General features: G+C 51.0%; 2 protein-coding genes across 2 annotated transcripts; both read right to left on the reverse strand.

The window, feature by feature from the left end:
• Positions 1 to 2,878: 2,878 nt before the first annotated feature.
• On the reverse strand, positions 2,879 to 7,429 carry PLPBP (pyridoxal phosphate binding protein). Its single transcript, XM_068662558.1, has 8 exons — positions 7,271 to 7,429; positions 6,832 to 6,939; positions 6,649 to 6,684; positions 6,295 to 6,370; positions 5,890 to 6,024; positions 5,543 to 5,685; positions 4,847 to 4,945; positions 2,879 to 4,568 (listed from the first exon to the last, which is right to left on the reverse strand). Exons 1-8 carry the CDS (start codon positions 7,364 to 7,366, stop codon positions 4,431 to 4,433), a joined length of 831 nt encoding a protein of 276 aa, XP_068518659.1. The 5' UTR covers positions 7,367 to 7,429; the 3' UTR covers positions 2,879 to 4,430.
• Positions 7,430 to 8,874: 1,445 nt separating this feature from the next.
• ERLIN2 (ER lipid raft associated 2) lies at positions 8,875 to 20,354 on the reverse strand. The gene is made up of 11 exons (XM_068662555.1): positions 20,190 to 20,354; positions 19,992 to 20,073; positions 19,801 to 19,847; positions 19,064 to 19,125; positions 18,473 to 18,598; positions 16,474 to 16,547; positions 15,946 to 16,004; positions 14,583 to 14,674; positions 14,162 to 14,251; positions 12,957 to 13,036; positions 8,875 to 11,907 (listed from the first exon to the last, which is right to left on the reverse strand). Exons 1-11 carry the CDS (start codon positions 20,294 to 20,296, stop codon positions 11,698 to 11,700), a joined length of 1,029 nt encoding a protein of 342 aa, XP_068518656.1. The 5' UTR covers positions 20,297 to 20,354; the 3' UTR covers positions 8,875 to 11,697.
• Between the last annotated feature and the right edge of the window lie 1,551 nt (positions 20,355 to 21,905).

Genomic DNA, 21,905 nt, shown 5'->3' on the forward strand with positions numbered 1-21,905 from the left:
CGCCCCGCCGGTGCTGAGCGCCGCAGGATGCCGGGCCCGGACCCTGCCGCTGAAAGTGGAAGAGCAACAGGAAACCGCCTGCGCCCGGCATCCGCCCTGGGATCCGTGCGTGTGCGGGGCTGCCTGTGGCAAACGGGAGGAACGGCCTCGTTCCCTCAACTCCCCCCAAAAACAGGGAGCCCTGCCTCGTCCTGCCTCCCTCTCAAACCCCTTCCCTTCTCCTCCCGCAGAACAGCAGCCTGGGGGCTGAAGCCCACTCGGTCTCGTGCCCCTTTCTGGGGGCAGCGACCCCATAACCATGGAAGGGCCCCAGAAAACCCCAGCATTGATTCCTTGTGCATGGACAGGATGGGACTTGGCACGGATCTCGAGCCCTGGAGGAGAGCGGTCAGTGCTGGAAGCATCCGAGGACAGTCCGGGCTCTGGAGCTGCCTCCGCAGCACATTGAAGCAATCAAGCCCCCGTACGTGGTCCTCGGAATCTCAATCCCCTATAAAGTTACCTCCAAGAACAGTCAAAACCTTGTCCAAACCAATAACAAATGCGAAACGCTCAGCCCCAGCGCGTCCCACGTGGCTCGGGCCCTACGGAGCTCGGCTTCTTTCAACTCCTTCCAGCCCCTCTCGACGCCTCCCCAGCCCCGATCCCTTCCCGACGCCTCCCACCCGGGAGACGAGGCAGGATCCGATTCCAACCCCAAATGAAGGACTTGCCAGTGCCAAACCCCGCGCCCCTCGCTCCCAATTCGGGGGCAGAAGCGCTCCCCGTCCGCTGCAGGCGCGGGGAAGGACCCCGAGCACGGGGCTGGAGATTCCTTTCACTGGGATCCAACAAAAACCTTGGCAGTCGCCGGCCTTCCTGCCGGAAACCCGATATCCAAGAAATAAACACGCTTCCCACTTTGAAGGGCTGCAGCGGGCTGCGGGGCCGGGACGCGAGCGGCTCCTGGCTGCCTTTGAGCCCTCACCTGCCCAGGACAGCCCCGCTGGGTGCTCCTTGGGGGCTGCACCATGGCCCTGAGCTCCCCTGGGACAAATTTGCCCTGGAAATGGGGCAGCGACGAGCTCCAGGAGCTCCTGGCTCCTTCTCCCAGCTACGGGGTGGCCACGGTGGCAGGAGGGGGCTGCTGCGGCCCCGCTGCTTCCCCGCGGCCGGCCCCAGACGCTCACCGAGAGCCACGAAAGGAGAAGCAGCCGCGCGCTGCCCCGGCCTGGGATAATCTGCAGCTTCATTCCTTTCAGAGGCAGCCAACGCACAGATGTTCCCCAAATCCCCGGGGATGAGTTCCTCCCCAGCAGATGTGCAGCCCTGCTCGCCTGCCCCGCGGTGCTGGGGACCCTCGGGGGGGGGTCTGTGGGCCCCCAGCCCACCCGGCACTGCAGGGGCTGGGCACAGCCGTGTCCTCTGCTCACTGCTGAGGCTGCGAAATCACGAGGAGGGGTCCCTCCGGCCACAACCGAGCCTTCTCCTCCTGGATGTGTTCCTCCAAGGCAAATATTGACAGTGACGTTGCCCCTAGGAGCTGTTCAATAACAGGCTGGGAGCCTTTTCCTGCGCTTTGCTGGCTCTGATTCCGTGCCCAGCAGTCGCCAGCTCTGATTCCGTGCCCACCAAGTGCCCAAGGAGGGCGAGCAGCCCGGCTGGGAGCGCAGGCGGGCGCTGAGGACGCAGGAGCAGAAGGCACCTGCGGGTGCTGCACCTACCTCGGCGAGGCAGAGCTCTCAGACACGACATGCTCGGAAAAAAAAAAAGAGCAGCCTGCTGGAAGTGGGATGGGCGAGAGAAACAGCTGCAGGAGCTGCGCCGGGCTCCTCTCCTCCTCGGCGCCTTGTCAGCGCGCTGCAGCTGCGGCTGTCGGGGGGCAGCACCCGCGGCCCCGTCCCGCAGGCCACCTGCACGGCCCGGCTGGAGGAGAGGAGAGGAGAAGAGAGGAGATGTCCCGCAGCTGGGAGCCTCGCAGCACCACGCACGGCTCCCCCGAGCCGCACAGGGCTCGTGCAGGAGGCCGGCATCAAAGCCGAGGGAGCTCTGGATGGAAGAGATGGGAAAAGCAAAGGACCACACACTTCTGAGCGCCGGCCTGCGCCTTCAGAGCCTCCAGGGCACGGAAGCCGGGAGAAATCCTGCCCTGCCACGCAGCCCCCCCTGGAAGCTCACCTTAACTGCTTCATTAAGCGTGGCTGGTGTTCGGTTTCAGCTCAGGAAATAAGCACAGAACGCTGGAGAGAGGGAAAGCAGGAGGCTGAGCCGTAAACCAGACAGCTCCCACACATGTTCTGTGTAAAACCATCCCACCCTTCGGAGCTCCAGCAGAAAGAACTGTCACCGTGCACCAACGCCTTAAGAGAAGCACTTCTCTAGCAACCAAACGCTGCAGGGACACCGATTTTGCACATTTCAGTCAAATTCGGATGGAAGAAGACGAATCCCGAGGTTGTTCTGCAAAATAAACAGAGCTTTTAACGTCGTGAAGTTCGCAGGCAGATCTGTGGCCAGCGTGTTTCACTGCTGCTGAAACACTGGGGAGAAAGAGGTGGAAGAGGAGGGGATTAAATCCAACCACCAGATGGAAAATAGCTAATTGGAGGGCTAATTACTGAGCCGTACCTGCCCCGCGACGAGAGGAGCTGCTGTCCCCGCGCGGTGCCCCGGTGCTGGGGAGCAGTGCCACCCAGAGGGCTCCTCCAGAAATAGCTCACTGCACCTCGCCTCTCGCCCAGAACAGCATTTTTTTCCCCTCCTGATCAGCCTTCCCCTCTCTTTGCAGCCCTCTTTCACTCCACTCCCTCCAGAGACAACCGAGTCTCACCAGACAGCGACTCCAGGTTATGGCAAGGCTTCGGCAACCCTCGGGGCATTTATTCACCACGCCAGAACATAAAAATAACATCTTTAATAGCTTTATAGCTGGCACAGATGGCATTCAATCTCACCACTTTTTATTAACAAGCTAGGAAACAACACACGGTGCAGTTCCAAGGAGGGCAGCTCGGGCCGCGTGCGGCTGGCAGCCACGTGGCCGTGACAGGTTGGAGCTTTCCTCTGTTCATTTACATTCAGCGTTTATAGTCAGAAAATAAAACCAACAGCTAGCTTTAACCACACACACACACACGCAGGAAAGCCCAGGAAGGATGTTTCTGCTGGCAGCCAAAGTCTCCTCCTCTTGGCAGTGCACAAAAGCCCAAAAAATGTGGTTGTAACATGGGTTAGAGACTTGCTGCAGCTACCGATGGCCAAACAGCACGTGACGGGACGCAGGAGCTTCTACTCACACCTCGAAGGAGCAGTTACTACGAGGAGAGCCCTGTCCCCTCCTCCAGGAGAAGCCAGGCCAGCACTTCACACAGTAAGATGTGGTCTAGAAACTGTCAGTGGTGAGAGGATTTATTTCAGGAACCCAGAACCCAGCGGGATACTTTACTTTCTTGAAGTACCTTCCCCAAACGACCTCTAGCAACCTCGCTGCTGCCCTCTGAGATGAGCCGGCTGCTGCTGTCCTCACACAGATGCAGACGGGGTGGTGGAGGCACCAAATGGTTGCGTGACTTGCCTTGGGAGGCAACAGCAAGCCAAAGGTAGACTGAGGAGCTGGTAGAAAAGCCCCTCTTTGACCAAACAGAACACACGGCGTCGAGAACTACTGCGCAGGACAAAAATAACTCCCAGCCACACCTCACGAGGGGAAGGGGAAGGCTGAAAGCATCCCAGAAGGTCTGAGCAGACATGTAGCTGATGGGAAGTGTTAGCAGCGTCAGCCTGAAAGAACACAGACGAATGTCAGACGAGAAGACAGTCCCCCACTCACAATCTGCATCCAAAACACGAGGCCATGAACTCCTTCATGCTGGCGGCTGCATTCTTCCTCCATCCAGATGTGCTCGTTGCTCGCCTGCTGTTTAACTGGATGCCATCTCTCCAGCACCACTCGGTGCCACTAAGTGTTCCAGCATGTCCCTGTCACGTAGCTCCTCTGTGAGCATTGCTCAATGGCAACCACGTGCAAAACTCTTACTGGGGGAGAGGAAACATTTACAGGTCTCTCGTGATATTGCGATTTGCTTAACGGAGGGTTTAGTCCTCAGCAACAACAAAATCACTGACACTGCTGCGGATACACCTTGCTCATTGGCATCTCCATCCTGACAAATATTTAGTTTCTTCAACCTGGTTATCCAAAACGAGCCCGAAGTAGCCAGGATACTCCAGTCACTTTCAACCTTTAATTTTCTTATCATTTGTTGGTAATAAAAATGTCCAGTTTCTAAGGGTATGCTATAATCACAATAAATTACGAGGCATTTCTGGCCTCTGCTCTGCTATGAGGAATTCCCTCTCACCGTCACGATCAGGTGCCGACGAGGAGGGAGGTGAGAATGCATAGTGTGAGGTCTCTGATCGTCTGTCCTCTGTGGAGGCCACTTTCCCACCTAGTGGCCCTGCGCTGCTGAGGCCTCTGTTTTTCCTTTAGTTTCACCTGGGGCCTTGCCACCATCTGCTTTGTTGGAATAATCTCGCTCTCCAAAAATAGTGCTTCCAATCCTGACGTTTGTGGATCCAACCTCGATCTGGGAGAGACAGAAAGGAGGAGTTCAGAGCAGGCTGCACCCACCCGCCAGTGCAGTCTGTAACCAGTCTCCACTCCCCCCACCTCACAGCAGGACAGCTCCCCGTGTATCACCATCTGCAGCTACAGCCAGGGACTACTCTGATCCCCAGAAAGGTATCCTGGGACCAGGGGAGCTGTTCTTGGTGGAACAGCACCACCAGGATCTCCATCCTGTTACAGCTGGATGCTGCTGAGGGTAACGTGGCTCCCGGGAGGAGCTCAGAGCGCGGGACTTACTGCGTGCTGGAAGTCTGTGGACATGCCCATGCTCAGCTCCACCTTCTCGATGGGGAGATTCAGCTTCTCACACACTTCCTGCCGCAGAGACAGCAGCACCTAGGAGAAAGGAAGAACGAGAAGGTGACACATTTGGTGCCAGCCACACCAGCTCAGCTCCAAGGTTTCACGGATAACAATTTCTGTCTTTCTTTGTGGTCTCCTTCACACAGAAGGCAAAGTTCCCACATTTCTTGCTGATTTGTGCTCTGCAGCACTATAGGGCACTGGAGAGTTCCCATTACAGGCTGCACTACTGACAATACATGCACCTACATCCTTTGAAGACAACCAATTATCACACCAGCACAACAGACAAGGAACAGAGACCCAGTTCCTCTGCCTGGTGCAGCCCCGTACAGTGTGCAAAAAGGGCTGGCAGAAACCTCACCTGAAAGCAGAGGATTTAGGATAAAAATTGCCACATGAGGCGCCCCTGCCAATATCCTGCCTACAGCTTCACAGAAGAGACGAGACCAAAAATAAATGCACCCCTGGCCTCTGCAGAAAGGAGCCCATCACCTTTAACACTGACCCTGCACAGGTCTGTACAGCTCTGAGCCAGGTGTGCTTTTCTACCAGACATCTCCAACCAGATTCGTATCCTGACTGAAACGGGAAGCCACAAAACAGCTGACTTTTTCTAGGAAATCTTACCTGGAAGTCAGGATTTGGCCCCTTGCTAAGGTCATGCCCGACGCTGCCAATTGTCATCAGCCCCACGAATTCCAGGCTCGGACACTTGTTGATGACGTGCTCCACGGCCGCTGTGGTGTCTCTGGGAGGGAGGCCATGCTTACCTGGCAAAAAGCGGGGTGATTTGTGCCAAGCTCTGCCAGAAAATTCCCCTCCCCACAGCCAGGCAGAAGCTAACTGATGGTGAAGTTTCATTTTAGCATAGAGAAACTCCTTAGGAGCACAAACCAACAAATCTCACTCAAGTTTCTCTTATCAAGTCAGTGAGACAAACACACATATCATCAGAGAAAGCGTCTGCCACTTACTGTCCTCTCCACTAGTGTTAACTTGCACCATGACTTTCAGCCTCTGAGGTGAGCCCTTCTTCTGCCACGAGCTGTTGACTCTGTCTGCCAGCTTCACAGAATCCACCGTTTCCAACATGAACAGGTTCGGGACAGCTACAGAGAAAAAAAACAGAGGCTTTGGGCTGCCTGTGTGACACACAGAGGTATTTGCAGTTGTGCACAGCTAGCAGCAGACTATGGCAGGAGACAGCAAACAGACTGAATCAGGACTGAAAAATGGGGCAGTATCACATTGTTTCATTTGCTAATTGGCGTTTCTTGCTAGCTTGCAATCATTAGTACTAATGGGTGAGAAAGGTGGTTATTATTTGAACATCGGAAGAATACTGCCCCTGGGGTCAAACAGAGATAACCAGAGCTTACCGATCAACTTGTTGACATTATTTTTCTGCAGATGGCCAATGAAGTGCCACTTAATCTCCGGGCAAGAAGACAAAATCTGGAAGCAGAGAAGAGCAGTTAGGTTTGAGTGACAATTCCCCCTTCCCCTATGCAGCACTGAGGTCCCTGTTTGCCCACAAACAAAACATCAGACATCCACTCTTCTTCTTTTGTTTACCAGACACAGGTTTTGCTTCCCTTGCCAGGCAAGGTGCTTTTCAGCAGCAGGATCAAACCGCCTCCATAACAAACTCCCTAAGAAAAGCCAGGACTTTGAACAGCTCTTGGGACACAACTATGCAAGGAGAGAGAACACGTAAGAAACTATCAACTTACTCTGGAGTCCGATGCCTTTTCCAGCAACTCTTGAACCTAGAAGAACCCGAAACAACCTCTTGTTAAGACCACACCAGCCAAGATCACGCCGTAGGAGCAACCTCACTGGAAGCGGGGCTCCTGGGGCCGCGTGCACCCCAATAAGCACAGTGCTGGGACCCCAGCGAAGGCCGGCACACTCACGTAGTTCTCCCCGAAGCTGCGCTGCCCGTGGCTGTAGGCGTCCATCACCATCTCGGCAGGCTTCGTCTTGCTGACGGCCACCAGCCGCGGCTGCACGTCCGGGAGGCCCTGGGGGAGCAAGGAGGTGAGGGGCGGGGGGGTCCCAAGCCCCCCACATTGTCCCCCAGGCCCCCAGCCCCACTGACAGGCCGCCAGGGCCTGGGGACACGACGGAGGGACAGGGGGGGGCCCGTTAGGCCCGGGGGGCTCCCGTTAGGCCCGGGGGGGTCCCGTTAGGCCCAGGGGGGGTCCCGTGGAGGACCAGGCCCCGTCTCCATGGCAACCGGGGCCTGCCCCGGCGCTGCGGGCCCGTCTCCATGGCGACGGAGGCCTCGCCGCCATGACGGGCGGGCCTACCCCGTTTTGGGGGCGCTTCTCCCCCAAAACCTCGGCCTCTCACCTGCGGTCTCCGTGCCGCCGCCTGCTGTACCCGCTCGGTGACGGCGCGCAGCGCCGGGCCCAGCCCTTCCCCGGCGGCCATGCCCGCTCTCCACATCCCCGGCCGCCTTCCGCCGCCTTCCGCCACACCTCCTCTTCCCGCCCCCCGCGCTCAGCCAATCACAGCGCAGCGTCGCGGATCCTGGCCAATGGCAGCGGGGGGCGGGCGTCCCGGCGGCGCCGCCATGTTGGGAAGGTCAGGGCGTCATGGCGGCTGGTGCAAAGGGCACCCCAAAGGCGGGCAAAAGCAGCCGGGGGCGCCCCAAAAGCACCCGAGGGCGCCCCAAAGGCACCCAAAGGCCCGGGGACAGCTCGGGGGTGCTGAGGGGAAAGTCTGGGTCCAGTGGCCCTGCTCTGGTTGCCTGCAGTGTGCTCCCTTCCCTTCCCTCAGGCCTTACCTGGGTGGTTGCCCAAATTTGTGAGCGCTGCGCCAGGTCCGAGGTCACTGCCGGGCTGTGATGGGCGGCGAGGAGCTGTCAGCATCCATCCTGCACCCCAACATCCTCCTCCTGCAGAGGAGCTGCATCGGGTTTCCACCAGTTGCAGCTTCATTGAAAGAGAAGGCGTCGAGCAGGCGCTGCTGCCAGGCTCAGGGCAAGGCCCCTGCAGCAACCCACGGCCTTCAGGAGGAGAAATAAAATCTGGTGGGCAGCAGCTCTGGCTGCTCGGAGGGCAGGTAGCCCCCGATGATGCAGAAGTGACTGCGAGCTGCGTGGCTTGCACAGTGAAAAGCAAAACGCCACGAAACCACCCCAAGATCCACCCCCGAAGAAATGGGATTCTTGCCACCCGCACAGAGAAGTTCCTCCAGGGTGCAACTTCCAACCCTAAACAAACAAATAAACCATAAAACCAGCGCGGGCTGCACCGCTTGCTCTGCACGCCCTATTTGAGCAAGCGACTGTGAAGGCAGGGATGTGCGGTGGGAGATGCTTGGAGCGCAGCCACGGGACGCGGCAGCCACCCGTGGTAGCCACACAGTCCGAGCTAAGCCATGGGGAACTGCAGGCCCCAGGGCTGTGGGGCTGCAGACAATGCCAGGCTTTATCGCAGCAAGTCAAATGGAAAGAATGGGAAACTGCCAGCTGGAGCCCATTAACTAAAATATTTGCCTTAATGCGCAGAACTCGCCCTCCCTCCCCATGTTCTGAGCGGTGACAGTATTTACACAGCTGTTCCCAAATACCCAGAAGGTTCCTGCCCTTTGTCTGGTAAAACATGACAATGATTTTCTGCAAACTTTACCAAATCCTAGACGTTTGCCACCGGAGCCTCGTTCCTGTGTTTTTCACTACCCGGTTTAGCTAAGCGGGGTCGAAACGCTTGCAGCGTTCCTCAGCTGGCTGCTGAGCCCATCACCTCTGCCCGTTTTCTGCCACAGCTCTGCTTTCCTGCTCCCTGGGGAGGGAGAATTCTCACAGAGCAGCAGCCCAGGCACTCGTCGGCCCCTCATACTGCTGATCCCCTGCTGGAGATATACCCCGGTAAATCTTTTACCCCTGGTAAATCCTCCCCTGCAAATATATCCAAGCGCTGTGTTAAAGGTCGTCCATAAAACCAGACAAATTAAAATTGAAGGCCATTTTATTATCATAGCAAGTATCAAAATAAAAAGGCTTTTAATTCAATATGTAAGATCAACAACCATGCTGGTAAAGCATTACCATGCTCCCGCCAGCAATTCCCAGCTATCAGCAATGCCACAAACCTCTATTTCCTTCGTTAAACAGTGGTTTTAAAATTCAGATCTTCGTTTCAAGATTGCAAGATCATGGAGATTACGACAGAATGACAGTTAAAGAGTGAGATCAAATAAAGATTTACATGTAGTGACTACTCTGGAAAATTGAGGAAATTATACATATAATGAAGAATCTGAACAAAAAATAACAATCAATTTTGGCTTGTAAAGGCTGCTATTATTTCAACTTGTTTTTGCGTTTTCCACTCTTATTACAGTTTAACTAAATTACTCGGTTTTCAGTGATGCAGAATCATGACGGTTCCATAATGGTTTAAAAATGCAGGTTTGAAATTAATAATACTGGCTACTCCTTTTTCTATTCTCCCCCCTCCTCTGAGAAATACTTTAGCAGTCATGTTTTCAATTAAAAAAGAATCCTTAGGACCTATTTATTCCAAACTATTGTTTTACTGTAAAGTCATACAAAACCGTATTTTATAATACCACTTTGGTTTATTTGGGTCTTTTCATTAGTGAAAACACTTGCATAAAAAGCAGTTTTTTTAGTTACTAATGGAAATCCTTTCTGTGAATGTAGAACGATCCAAAACAAAGGTTTAGGTACTCAAAGATTTAGGTACCATCACCTCATTCCTATATTTCTGCTATTCCCTGTTCATCATCTTCCTGCAGAGGCCAATTTACAGAAGTGAGTAGTATTTCAGCCTACCTATTGATGCAATTTTGGACCACTGTTTTCTAGTGTATCAGTCTGGAGATGGAACTTTTCTTAGCTCGGCTTTTCCAGCAAATACAAAGATGACATACGAGATGGACCTTTTCTCCAGCAGAAATCGATGGTATCTTTTATTTTGCATTTTCAAGTATCAACTGTCATTTTCCTGACAGGGAAAATAAAGCTGAAGTGAAAATACTGGAACGAGCAACAGAAATTCATCTCATTTCTATCTTAGTGTGACTGCCTTATTAAAAAGACTAATGCATATTTAGAACACTGAAGAGTGAAACCAAGAGAAATAGGTAGCAAGCATTTAGGGCAGAAGATCATAAATTCAATAGGTTGGTCCCTGACCAACTTAGTGCTTTCTCTTTCATCATCTTATATGGGTATATTGGCTGCAAATTATAACAGCAATTAATAAAAACAGGCTCTCCTGCCAAGTGGCAGATGGATTTGCGGGAGAGGATGAAAAAAAATTCTCCTGAACTTTTGTCTTTAACACCCCCTCCATTTTTGTATCTGTGTAAACTAAAAGCCTCTTTGCATCTGGTATGTGAAAACTAACCAGTTTTCTGAAGTGAAAGGTACACTACATAGCATTGTTCTGAGCAAAGAAGGAAAATTCCTCTTTGAACAGTCCAGCAACAAGAGGTTGTCATCTTTGCCCTGTAGTTTATCTCAGGATGATGCTTTGTGTCCTTTGCCACTAGCAAATCTTCCTCTCGAGATCTATTCTAAAAAATGAAAAGAAAAAAAAGAAGAACCAACAAAGCAAACAAACAAAACCAGTAAAACTGTTCCGTTCATTTCTGTTTACCTCAACATTATCTCTAAAATGGAACTACAAACACTGAAATCCAGTCGGTCTTGCAGACCAGCAGATGATGTGCTGTATGACCGTGGGCCTGGTCATCCAAGCAGATACTCACTAGCAAGGCTTTTTGCAAAGTCAGGGTCCCTGAGACAAAAATTCTTTTTCTCTCTAGTTTTTCTAACTATGATGACTGTGACAAACAGCACGCTTGCAGTCTGGTTTCACCAGGAGCTAAGTCCAATTAGCCACTGGCAGGCCACTGCCCCTGCCAGCGTATCTAGCAGATAAACTGCTGGCAAGAAAATTCTGACTCCCCTTTGCCCAACCCAAATATGACAAATGGAAAACAAACCAGTGTTATGATGCAGAAAATGAGTAGTGTGGGCCACTACCTGCGTGATGCATGGTCTAAGGTTTAGATCCCCCTCCAAGGTAATTAGGTAACCTGCAGCACTTGACTACAGCTATTACAGCTCACTGTGCACGTGGTCTTAGCTGCCCTACTGAGGTAAAACACGGTGGCTTAGACCTCAGTAAAAGGTGGTTTCATGTATTTGCTACACCTTGCACTCAGGATGGGCCTGGAGCGTACAAATAAACCGTTAGTCCCAGCGCCACAGAGCACAGGCAGTGACCCACCATCTGGCCAACGTCCGGGCCTTCAAGAAGACACGGGTAGTGTACAAAAGTCTAGCACCTTTTGTGTTTTTTTTTTTTAAAGGGGTTTGAAATTAAGTACTGGAAATTTCCAACTAGAAACAAAAAAGGTCATAGCAGCAATCCCCCTCCCACCAAAATCTCAAAACTTACTTACTTTCAACTGCTACAAACCACCTCAATCCAAAATCAAGTACCTATCTAAGCTGGCTGCAGAACAAATAGCCTAGCTAGCCTCGCCAGAGTAACTGGGTTTATGAGCCCATCGGCGAGGAGAGGTGCATCTAGCAGACATATCTGGAGCAGAGTGCTTAGAAGTTACCAGAAAAAAAATACCCCATAAATACCAAAGTCATTGTGTCCAATTGTCATACAAAAGATTGAGAGGATTAAGTCTTATCTTAAGTCTTTCAGTACAGGAAAGGGGGAAAACAAAAAGGAACTTCCCAGTTCATGTTTCTTTTGATATAAAACAAATATAAATGTTTCTTTTCAGTTGATGTTATGAAGCAATTTTGTGTCCTCACTGGCTCCTGCCCCATCCTCTTCGTGGATTCCTTCTGCCAGTCCCTCTGCAAATTTAGTCTGGCTACCTGCATAGTCCATGAACATGTTGGGGATGTCTTTGCCAAAATATATCTTGCTGTTTGCTGCAATGGCCTTGTATTTCATCAGCTGCAAGTACTCAGGAGTTAACTTCATCTGCACAAAAACAAAACAGATCACCAACAGCTCAGATTCATTCCAAAGCAAATTTCTCATGCGAGCATACAAGGCGTCCACTTTTCCACAACACTCGTGGGCACGCTCATCCTCCCTGCAGCTGAAGAGCCGCAGTACCCAGAGGGCAGCTCTCCTTCAGCGTGTCTAAACAAAGCTCCAAATTTCAGTGACTAAATGGCAAAATGAGAAAGCGATGGGAGCAGCTGGGGAAAAGTTCCATCCACAGAGATGGAGAAGCTCTAGAGCTCATAACTCACTGAAAGCTCTTGCAATGTGAGCTACTAGAAAGAAAAACACAACTGGCATTTTTCACAGAGTAGATTGAAGAGTTTGTTTCAGAAAGCAGCAATCATTCCTTCAGGATAACGACACTACAGCAGAGAATGGAGTAACTGGGACAGAACTTGTGCACAAACATCTCAGGCCTCCCGCCATTCTTACTGACCCTTACAAAACAAAGTCTTCCTGCTGGGACGTCCTGGGAACTTGCTGGAGGCAGTAACAAGCCTGGCAATTGTATCCATATATTTTTTTGTTGTTTCCACTGTTTTGTTTTGACTTTATTTTTGCAGGAGCAAGACTTTGCCAGGCTAATTAGTTTGGTGTATAAGAACAGCTCCATTTGTTGTTTACCTGAACGCTTGTTTGCTCTAAGCCTGTCTGTCACTTGGGAGATCTCCCTGCCTTGACTACCTGCCAGCTCGCAGATTGAAATGAATCAACACTTCTGACTACAAAAGGATGAAAGGGCAACGCTGAAACCAATATTCTATCTACAGCACCTGGCAGATGTCTCCACACATAACCAGGTATTTCATATATCCTGACACAAATGTATCTGTCGAGAGAAGAACGTGCAAATAAGGATCTAATTATTGTTTCAGTTTCAAAGATAACTTCTGTGTCTTTGGCTTAAAGGACAAGACACCACGAGCAAACAAAGACAGACTGCTTTTTTGCTGAGCTCTTCTGTATAGCCTAACGTAAGGAGCCCTGCTTCAAGGCACAGAATAAGGGAACAACAATACCTTGTTGGCCTCGGCAACTTTCATAGCAGTGTAGCATTCAGCATCAGCTCGTGCCTTCTCTCTTGCAAGAAATGCAGCATCTGGAAGAAAACACGCTCCCGCATTCAGATTTTTATTTCCAGTCACGTTAGCACCATTTGCAGCTGGAAAAATTTTAAAGCAGCCAGTACCACATCTAAACCATAAGGGATACAACAAGGGCAAGAGGGAACAGAATGGGAAACCCAGAGATGGGATCTCCCTTTACATCTAAAATGCTACAGGATGATAATATTAAATAAGTAAATTGTATCTGCAACTGAAGGCCTCAAAGCATTTCATAAACATAAGGTTTTTATTACCACCCCGTCACACAGGCTGAGAATATTCTTTCTTCTCTAGCCAGCCACTAACTCTCGTGCTGCAAACGAAACAACTGTTCCACTGCAGAAGTGGTATTTACCCACGACATTTGCACAGGACTCCAAGAACAGTACAGCAGACTGCTCTACAGATGAAGTTTGTTGATGCGAACGCAATTCCCCAGATGGGATTCTGTCTGGGATACCGAGGTTAAGATTCTGGCACACAGAGGCAGGCGATTTTAACCTTTACAGGCTCTGCCCCTTGGACAGATGTTGGAGAGCTGTCTTGCTGCAATATCAAAAATTGCGTCAAGGGTCTGATCCTGGGGGATAATGAACTTCCCTCACTGCTAGCAAAGACATGCAAGGAAAGAAACACTTCCCCTTTCTGTATCACATTCCTGGTTTTTTTCTTTGCATGTCAGATGACACTGATGTGGTATAAGGCCATCAAGTTAAAGCTGAGCTTAATCTGTCTGATTCAAGGTTCTCTCTTTACGCTTCTTCTGTAACAGGGAGACAATATAGTATAAATATACACATATAATATACAAATATATTTGTAATACATGCCAGACTGGATCTGAGAGCAGCACAGCTGGACGAGCCATTTGTTTACCTATACTAGCAGGGAGTTGCGTGAGCAGCTACACTTAAAAACTGGATGGATTTTCCTGAAGACTTCCACTCCTCTGGCTAACAATCAGAGCAGTCTGTCAGGGACACTGGAAAGAATGAGGGAGACCCAAATCCTCTACTGGCATGGAGTTGAACTGGCATGCAAGCTCCCCCTCCCTCTTTTCTTTAGGATCTTTAGGTCAGTCACTACAGAACATTTACTTACTGGAAGTTATCACTCACCTTCAATCTCTGAAATTCGTTTCTCTGTTTCTTTTTCCATCACTTTCTGTCCGTAAGTTATTTCAGCAACTTGTGCAATTTTTTCTGCCTCTGAAAATGAAAGAGAACATGTCCACATTGTTATCACACAGTCTTCCTATTGCTAGAACCAACTTTACCCATGGAAACCCTTCCCACCCTCTTCTGGTAGCAGTAAATTGTGGGGAGAATTTTCAGCCCTCAGAAGGTGTCTGCCTGTTTGTGGATAAAGCTGGAACCCGTCTGAGTTTCCCTGGAACAACATCAGATCAGCAGCAAAAAGCTGCAGCAGAGAAATCACCCAACAGCAAACCAGGTGCATGCCTTCCCCTCCCAGTTTGGATTCTATTTTCTGCCTATCCCACCCCTATAAGCTACTGCCTTCAGGGAAAGCTGTACAGACCGATGAGGGCCTTCTTCCTTTCTGTCTCTGCTTCCTTCTCTACCACCTTCTGCTTCTGTGCTGCAATCAGGAGCTTTGTCTTCTCGCTCTCCCTAGGAAGCCAGAAACAGTCAGTTACAAAACACGAGCATCTCAGGTGGCCTGGCCTACCTCACCTTCAGGGTGAGCCGTTGGCTTAATCCTCCTTGAAGTGTGTGGTTAGGGCAGACAGCAATGAAAGTGAGTGCATCTACCTGCAGAGCTGCATTTCTAAACTAAAGCACCTTTTCCTCCCCTTGATAGCAGGAGGATTTTTCAGTCAGGATGGTGTGAAACGTTCCCTGCTACTCTCTGCAGACTGCCACAATGCCTTCCAGCAGAGGCACGTCACAGAACAACATCTTGACTATACACACGTGCAAGTTCAATGGGTTACTATTGACAAGGACATTATTAAAACAAAGTGAGAAATTAAAATCCTGTAACTTGCCCTCACAGCTTGTTATAAATTTCCCACAAGACAGATGTACACGGCTTTGAAATCACCCTTCATTCAGTGAGATGGGTCTGTGCGTTTTACTTGCTATAGCCTTTTCTATCTCACTGCTTTGAGCACTCACTGAGAAGTTTTAAAAGCGTGTGTACACATATGCAAAAAAAATTAAATTATCTGTTCCTGCTCCCAGTCGGGGAAGAGAGATTAGAGTCAAGAACAAGTCCTTCTCAGCCGGATTTATGGTAACAGATAAAAACAGGCTGATCTGAGATCCTATCATGACCTTACTGCACATGACTTACCATGATACCAAAAGGTCAAGCAGAATGGATGAGAGGGATCTTACTCTGGCCTATGTAGACTCTGTTGGCAGAGTGCTCAGAGAACATAAGCATTTCTGAATGATCAAGTGCAAGAAAAAGCAGCTGGCTCACAGCATTGAAAAGGGATCAGTATGTCAAGTGCTATTAAAGAAAGTTATTTCAAAGCTTTGCAGGTCCTCAGCCTGTTGAATCAACAGTTTCTCCATCCTAGTCAAACAGCAGGATTAGTGGTGGAATCCATCCACCTGCCACTCACTCGCATGCTCGGGGAAGTGTTTGTAAAATAGGGCCAGTGTCAAGGGGAAGGAGGCCCCGGGAAAATAATTCCTACACTCGAGTGTTCAAAATGGAGCAACACCCTAACTCAGCAGTGACCTGCCAGCCATTTACAGTGACAGCCACATCTGCTGCAGCCTCGCCAGCCCCTTTCTGAAGGGCAGCAAGGCAGCACGAGGCTGAGCACAGGCCTGGCAGAGGGCACTCTGATCAGTGCCCGCTGTGAAAACACATTAATCTGGATGAGCGACTCCTTTTGGTAACAAAGGTGCAAGTCTCAGGCACTTACATGAGCTCATAATTCCTCCGGATTGTTTCAGGGATGTTTGGCTTTGTAACTCGAACTGCCTGGAAAGAGAGACAGAGGAAAACATCGGCAAGCAGCCAACAATCAAAAGGCAAATGGCCCTGAGGCTGCAGAGGGTGGGGGAGCTAACGCTTATGACATGCTCTGCCAGACAGAGCTTTTACACGCTGCAGAGATTGTGGCCAGCTCCAAACTACAGAGAGCAAACACCGGACCCACTGATCTCCTGACATGACAGCAGGTTACAGCCTGTGTGAACGAGTAACCAGGGAAACACCGAGAGAAACCCAGCGCAGCAAAGCCATAAGGGGACAGAAATGACACTGCCCTCATTCCCCACATTAAACAAACTGGACCATAGAATCATTAAGATTGGAAAAGACCTTTTCAAAAGGAACTTTATAGCTGTATTTTAAAGCAGATTTCTCAAAGTTACAGCTTATTTCCTGTTATCCCTTAACCCTCATGGACATCTCCAAGGGGCACATCTCCAAGCAGAACCCCAATTACCTGTATAATTAATCCGGGGGCCATGGTAGTTAGGTCTTGCTGCAATGCCAGTTTAAGGTTTTCATCAATCTGATCTGATTGGAGGGAAGGAAAAAAAAAAAAGTGACTAAAAGCCCCACAAAGGCAGCTTGCTGCCAACAGGTACAAAATTAGTACTGGAACAGCTCAGATTTCTTATTCCTGGAAAGTAAGTGGGAATGTAAGCTTGGTATAGAAGTGCTGGGCTGAGAAAGACCATCCCTGACCTCAGGGCAGGTTCACATCTCGGCACGTCAAGCAGCACTGACCAGTGGAAAGGACTTGGGAGAGACTACAAGAACATGGCCAGCATAAAATGAAGACCTTTCCAGTTTCCAATAACCTGCAACTTGGACTCTTTTTGAGCCAAAAGTAGCATTTTTATGGTAAAGAATCTCTGTTCTAACCCACTTCCCTACTGATACCTTCCCAACTGGATCCTGAAGCAGATGTGGTCCAGCTAAATCATGACTGATTAGTGACTGTGCCTGTGCCAGCAGCAGACAAAGAAAATGGAAAAGGAGAAATGTAAAATGGCTGCATTAGTTATTTTAATAGGCTGCAAAAATTTCATCAGTAAAGCCTGTTTGGCTCGATGCAGAACATTTAACTCCAGCACAGCTAAGAAATTTCAAAAGGAAACACAAAACAAAACCCTTCTTCAGTGAAAAGCTCTAAGGACAGCAGTGTTTCCAGTTGGGGCCTGCTGAGAAATGCAAAGGGAAAATAAAATGTAATAGCCTTGAAAGTGATCACATCGCACTCCTTGATTATTTGCTTTGGTCCCAGTTTAGCTAGCTGGAACTCACACTCACAGTGAAGTTCAGCCAGGAGTTTAGGAAACAGCTGTTATCAGTTTCCTGCACCTGCTTGCAGATGTGGGGGCAGAGAATGACATAAGTCTGCCTGAAATGGGCTGTGCCCCATTTCATAACGCTGGAGCCAGAAAACATCCAGCTCAGACTGAAAGAGTTACACAGGGGTTTATACAAGTTCCTTCTGTGCAAATTGGTTGTCTTGAGTCCGTTTCAAGCAGTTGTCGTCAGCAGCTGCCGACATCTGGAGCCTCCATCGACAAAGAACCAGAACATTCACTAGCAGCCCCGTAAAGGAAGAGGAGGGGGAGCCGAGTCCTAGTCCCACACTTGGTGCGGAGGCCCTGTCAGAAAGGGGACAGCCAGGCTTCTTGGAAAGCCTCGCTTACACAGAGAAGCGGTTTGCAAACACCTTGTACTCTTCCAGGCACTTGGCGCTAAAAAATCCCAGCCACTAATTCTGTCAGCCCTGGGTCCAAACCGGTCACGGCAACACTTCACCCACGGCCAGCAGCGCTGCGCTGCCAGATGCTGGAAGGGATTTCTTATCAAAGGCCATAAAGCAAGCACTCGGCCTGGCAGGGACTGGCCCATTTCTCCTCAGAAACCAACACGTTTCTCCAGGCTCTCTTGTGCCGTGCTCCAAGTGTTTGAGCTGCCTGATTTCCCACTGGTCTGGAGAGAGGAAGGGAAGGTCAGCCGGCCCCCGCCAAGCAGCCCTGGTTTCTAGCACTCACTCGCAGAGCCCAGGAGCTGCAGCGATGTGCATGACACACGAGTAATCAAACCCACGGGGCTTTTGGTACCAGCAAAGAACAGAAGACTGGCTTTTCCTTCTGGACTATTAAATCCTGCCCCTGATTAACCAGTCACATTTGCTAAACACACGTAACACAGCAGAATTACTGCTCCCTCTCCTAAAACCCTCTGCTGCCACTGGCAGGTTTGGGGGATTTTTGTTGTTGTTGTAATACAGTGAAGCACTCAGCACCAGAAGATGATAAGGAGCTAATAGCTGTAACTGGTTAACAATTCTAACCAGACTGGATTGTAAAAGGCCCACCAGCAGGGGCAGTGACTTCTGTACCAGCAGAACAGGCAGAGAGCTCACAGAGACATTGCTCAAGGAGCCAGCAACCCGGGAGTGAAAGGCAGAGGCAGCTCACCGAACAGCTCGATGTAGACCTCCTGCAGTGTGTGGACACTGCAGAACTGGTTCAGCTCATGGTGAATCTTGTTGAAGATGAGAGCTTTGTCGTAGTCAGCGGTGTAGTTCTTCACTATGTCATAGACTGCAAAAGGAGACATGGAAGTGGCGTTAAGAGCTGGGACAGAGGGACGCCACGGACTGGGCGCTCGCAGGGGAAGGCTCCTGGCTCAGTCACAGCAGCAAGAAACACAGAGCCAGACTGAAACGAGGAAAGCACCACAAGAGAAGGCTGCACCACAACCACCCACTTAATTCAGGGGAGTTTTAATTATTGCTGGTATTTCACCGCATCCCAATCAATATTCTGCCACATGCCTTGTAAGCAGAATGACACCTTACTAACAGCAGCCCTTTCTGATTTATCTGCGAGTCTCTGTCCTGCAGAAACACACACACACACAAAAGCCTACTCTGGTCATTCTCTTTGTGCGTCAGACTCCAGCCTTCTGCCCGCAGACACCCTGTCTCCCCTGCCCCTTTCACACCTCGTTATTCAAATTAGAAGTTTATCAGCAGGATTCTCGGGGGTCACAGGGGAAGAGCTCACCTGCACTTTGGATCAGGAAATTCACCACCTCAATTCGGTCAAAATAAATCATCACTCCTCCGCTGCAGAAGGAAGCAGAAGGAAAACGAAAGGGGGAAGTTTGCTGGAGGCCACGAGCTGTGCCCTGCAGCCGGTGTGTGAGCGGGGCACACTCCCCTCTAGCGGGGGAGCGCAGCACTCGCACCTCCAGCGAGCACCGCTGCGACACCACGGCAGGGACCTGGGGCAGGCTGCTGGTGCCTCCAGGAGCTGCATCACAAAACGTGGAATCAGGCTTCGAAAAATCATCTTTTTAGAGGAAACTCCATGGAAATACAACCCCCCGATCCCTGACCTATTTAATACCAAGCAATCCACTTTCCTGCTGTGCTCCAGCTCAGGCAAGCACAGTAGGAGTATCTTACTTACAAAAAGGATATAATTTTAATATTAAATTCTTGCCCATAAGTTGGTACGAAAAAGATGATTGTGGAAGGTGCAGCCTGCTTGTGGCAGAAGGTAACTGCGCTGAGAATTAGAGCACCAAGTCCTGCGGCACCTGCATTAATGCCAAACGTGGAAGCTCAGGGAATTGGGTAGGGCTGGAGGTGGGAGATGGAGCTCCTGGGGAGCAGGACATGCATTTTAAAGCAAATTTGTGTTTAAAGTACATTGGGGTCAGGAAGGGGATAGGGAAAAGGCCCTAAAAGAGCCCAGCAAAATCAGGGAAGCGCAGGGACAGAAGCTAAGCGACTCACCTGGTCCCGCAGGGCACATTTTTCACCTCATCCGTCTGCAGCGTGGTCTGCACAGAGAAATACTTCAGAAAACCCCCTCTGGAGCCAGGCCTCCCACAGCACACGGGGCTGGGCCCGGTCCCCCGAACACCCCCAAACACCCCCAAACCCCCCCCCCCCGGTCCCCCTGAACCCCCCCCCCCCAGCCTCACCTGCACCGACTTGTAGGACGTGATGAAGGGCAGCATGAGGTGGAAGCCGGGCCCGCTGGTGGAGGTGAGCAGCGCCCCGCCGCTGAGGAGAGAAGGGACAGGGAGAGAAACGCGGCCGTCAGCGGCAGCCCCGCACCGGGCCGGGCCTCGCTCAGCCGGCCCAGGAGAGCCCGGCGGAGGCCGCAGCGGCCGCCTCACCGGTAATAGACGCCGATGTGGCCCTCCTCGATCTTGTGGATGGCGGAGAGGAAGGCGGCGGCCAAGCAGCCGAGGCACAGAGCGGCGGCGGCCCCCAGCTGGGCCATGCCCGGCCTCGGCGGGACGCGGCTGCCGCTGCCCGCCCGCCCCGCGTCATCAGCCGGCGCCCGCCGCCGCCCGTGGGGAGCCGCCGGGGGGCGCCGCAGGGCCCGGAGATCCCGGGGCCGCGGGTTCGAGACCCGCCGGGGTCTCCGCGCAGCCCCCGCTCAGTGGGGAGGGGGAGATGTGGGGGCACAGCGGGACCTGCAGCATCCTGGGTGGGTGTTGAGGACGGGGAGAGCCCCTCACAGGAGGTTATTCTATGAATTGAGCTCTTCCTCATGTTTACAAAGCACCACACTGAGCCCCTAAGCACTGCTGAGCCCCCACCGGGGTCTTGTGTCCAGAGAGACCCCCTCACAGGAGGTTCTGCCATGAACTGAGCTCTTCCTCGTGTGTACGAAGCACCACACTGACCCCCCGAGCACTGCTGAGCCCCCACCAGGGTCCTGAGGCCCCTCAGAGGAGGTTCTGCCATGAACTGGCCTCTTGCTTGCATGCACAAAGCACCACGCTGACCCCCCCGGGCACTGTTGAGCCCCCACCAGGGCCTTGCGTCTCAAAAGACCCCCTCAGAGGAGCTTCTCCCATGAATTGACCTCTTGGTTGCATGCACAAAACACCACGCTGCCCCCCATGGCACTGCCGAGCCCCCACTTGGGCCTTGTGTCCAGAGAGACCCCCTCAGAGGAGGTTCTCCCATGAACTGCCCTCTCGCTCGCACACACGAAGCACCACACTGTCCCCCCAGGCATTACCAAACCCCCAGCCAGCCCCAAGGCCACCCAGCAGGGTCTGTGCCCCCCGACGAGCCCCCCATGGCCTCCCCGCCGGGGCTCGGCTCTCCCACAGCAATCTGTTCCCCATCTGGACCAGGCCAGACCGAGGGGCAATAACGGGGAAAGTGACAGAGCACGCGAAGATATATTAAATCTTCCGCATCTATAATTGTTGAAGGGGACTTAAAAAACATAGGAGAGACGTATAAAATGTCAATAAAGTAAAATAATTTGATCTTTACAGTTGATAGATCTCCTAGGGTTATATATAACAAACCTGTCAGAAGGATTCAGCGCCGTTTAGAAGTAGGGAATGAAATATCTGCTATATTTGTCAATCCAAATTTTACAGCTCTTAAATAAGCGCAAAAGGGCGCCAGAGATGAAATACACCCTGTATTAGATTTTTTTTAAAAATGCTTGCCCAGATTTAAGGCCCTGATAAAATGTATTAAATCTTTAAAGGTTTTAATGAATCTAGTATGTGTTTCATAAATCAAGAGCCTCTGCTCAGCCCCCTCTCAGTTTAATAAGGGTAAACTAGGAAATTGCTCTGAGCTGAAGCAAAATACATTCATATAATATTGAAAAGTAATAGATTTTTAAATGTGGGGTGTTCTGGCTCGCAGGCGAGGTTTTGCTTCATAACATCGGCGCTATATCATTACCCTGAATGGGAAACCATCTGTGGCCACGTGTTTAACAGCATCAAGATGTGAACTAGCACAAAGGTAAATATTATTTGTAATAATCCTGAAAAAAAAAAAGCCAAAAAAATCATTACTTCTAGACCTCAGGCCAGGAACATTCGGGGGTGTCTGTGCTGGGACTCTGTTTT

This window comes from Anas acuta, chromosome 27, assembly GCF_963932015.1.
Source record: "Anas acuta chromosome 27, bAnaAcu1.1, whole genome shotgun sequence".
Classification (NCBI taxonomy): domain Eukaryota; kingdom Metazoa; phylum Chordata; class Aves; order Anseriformes; family Anatidae; genus Anas; species Anas acuta.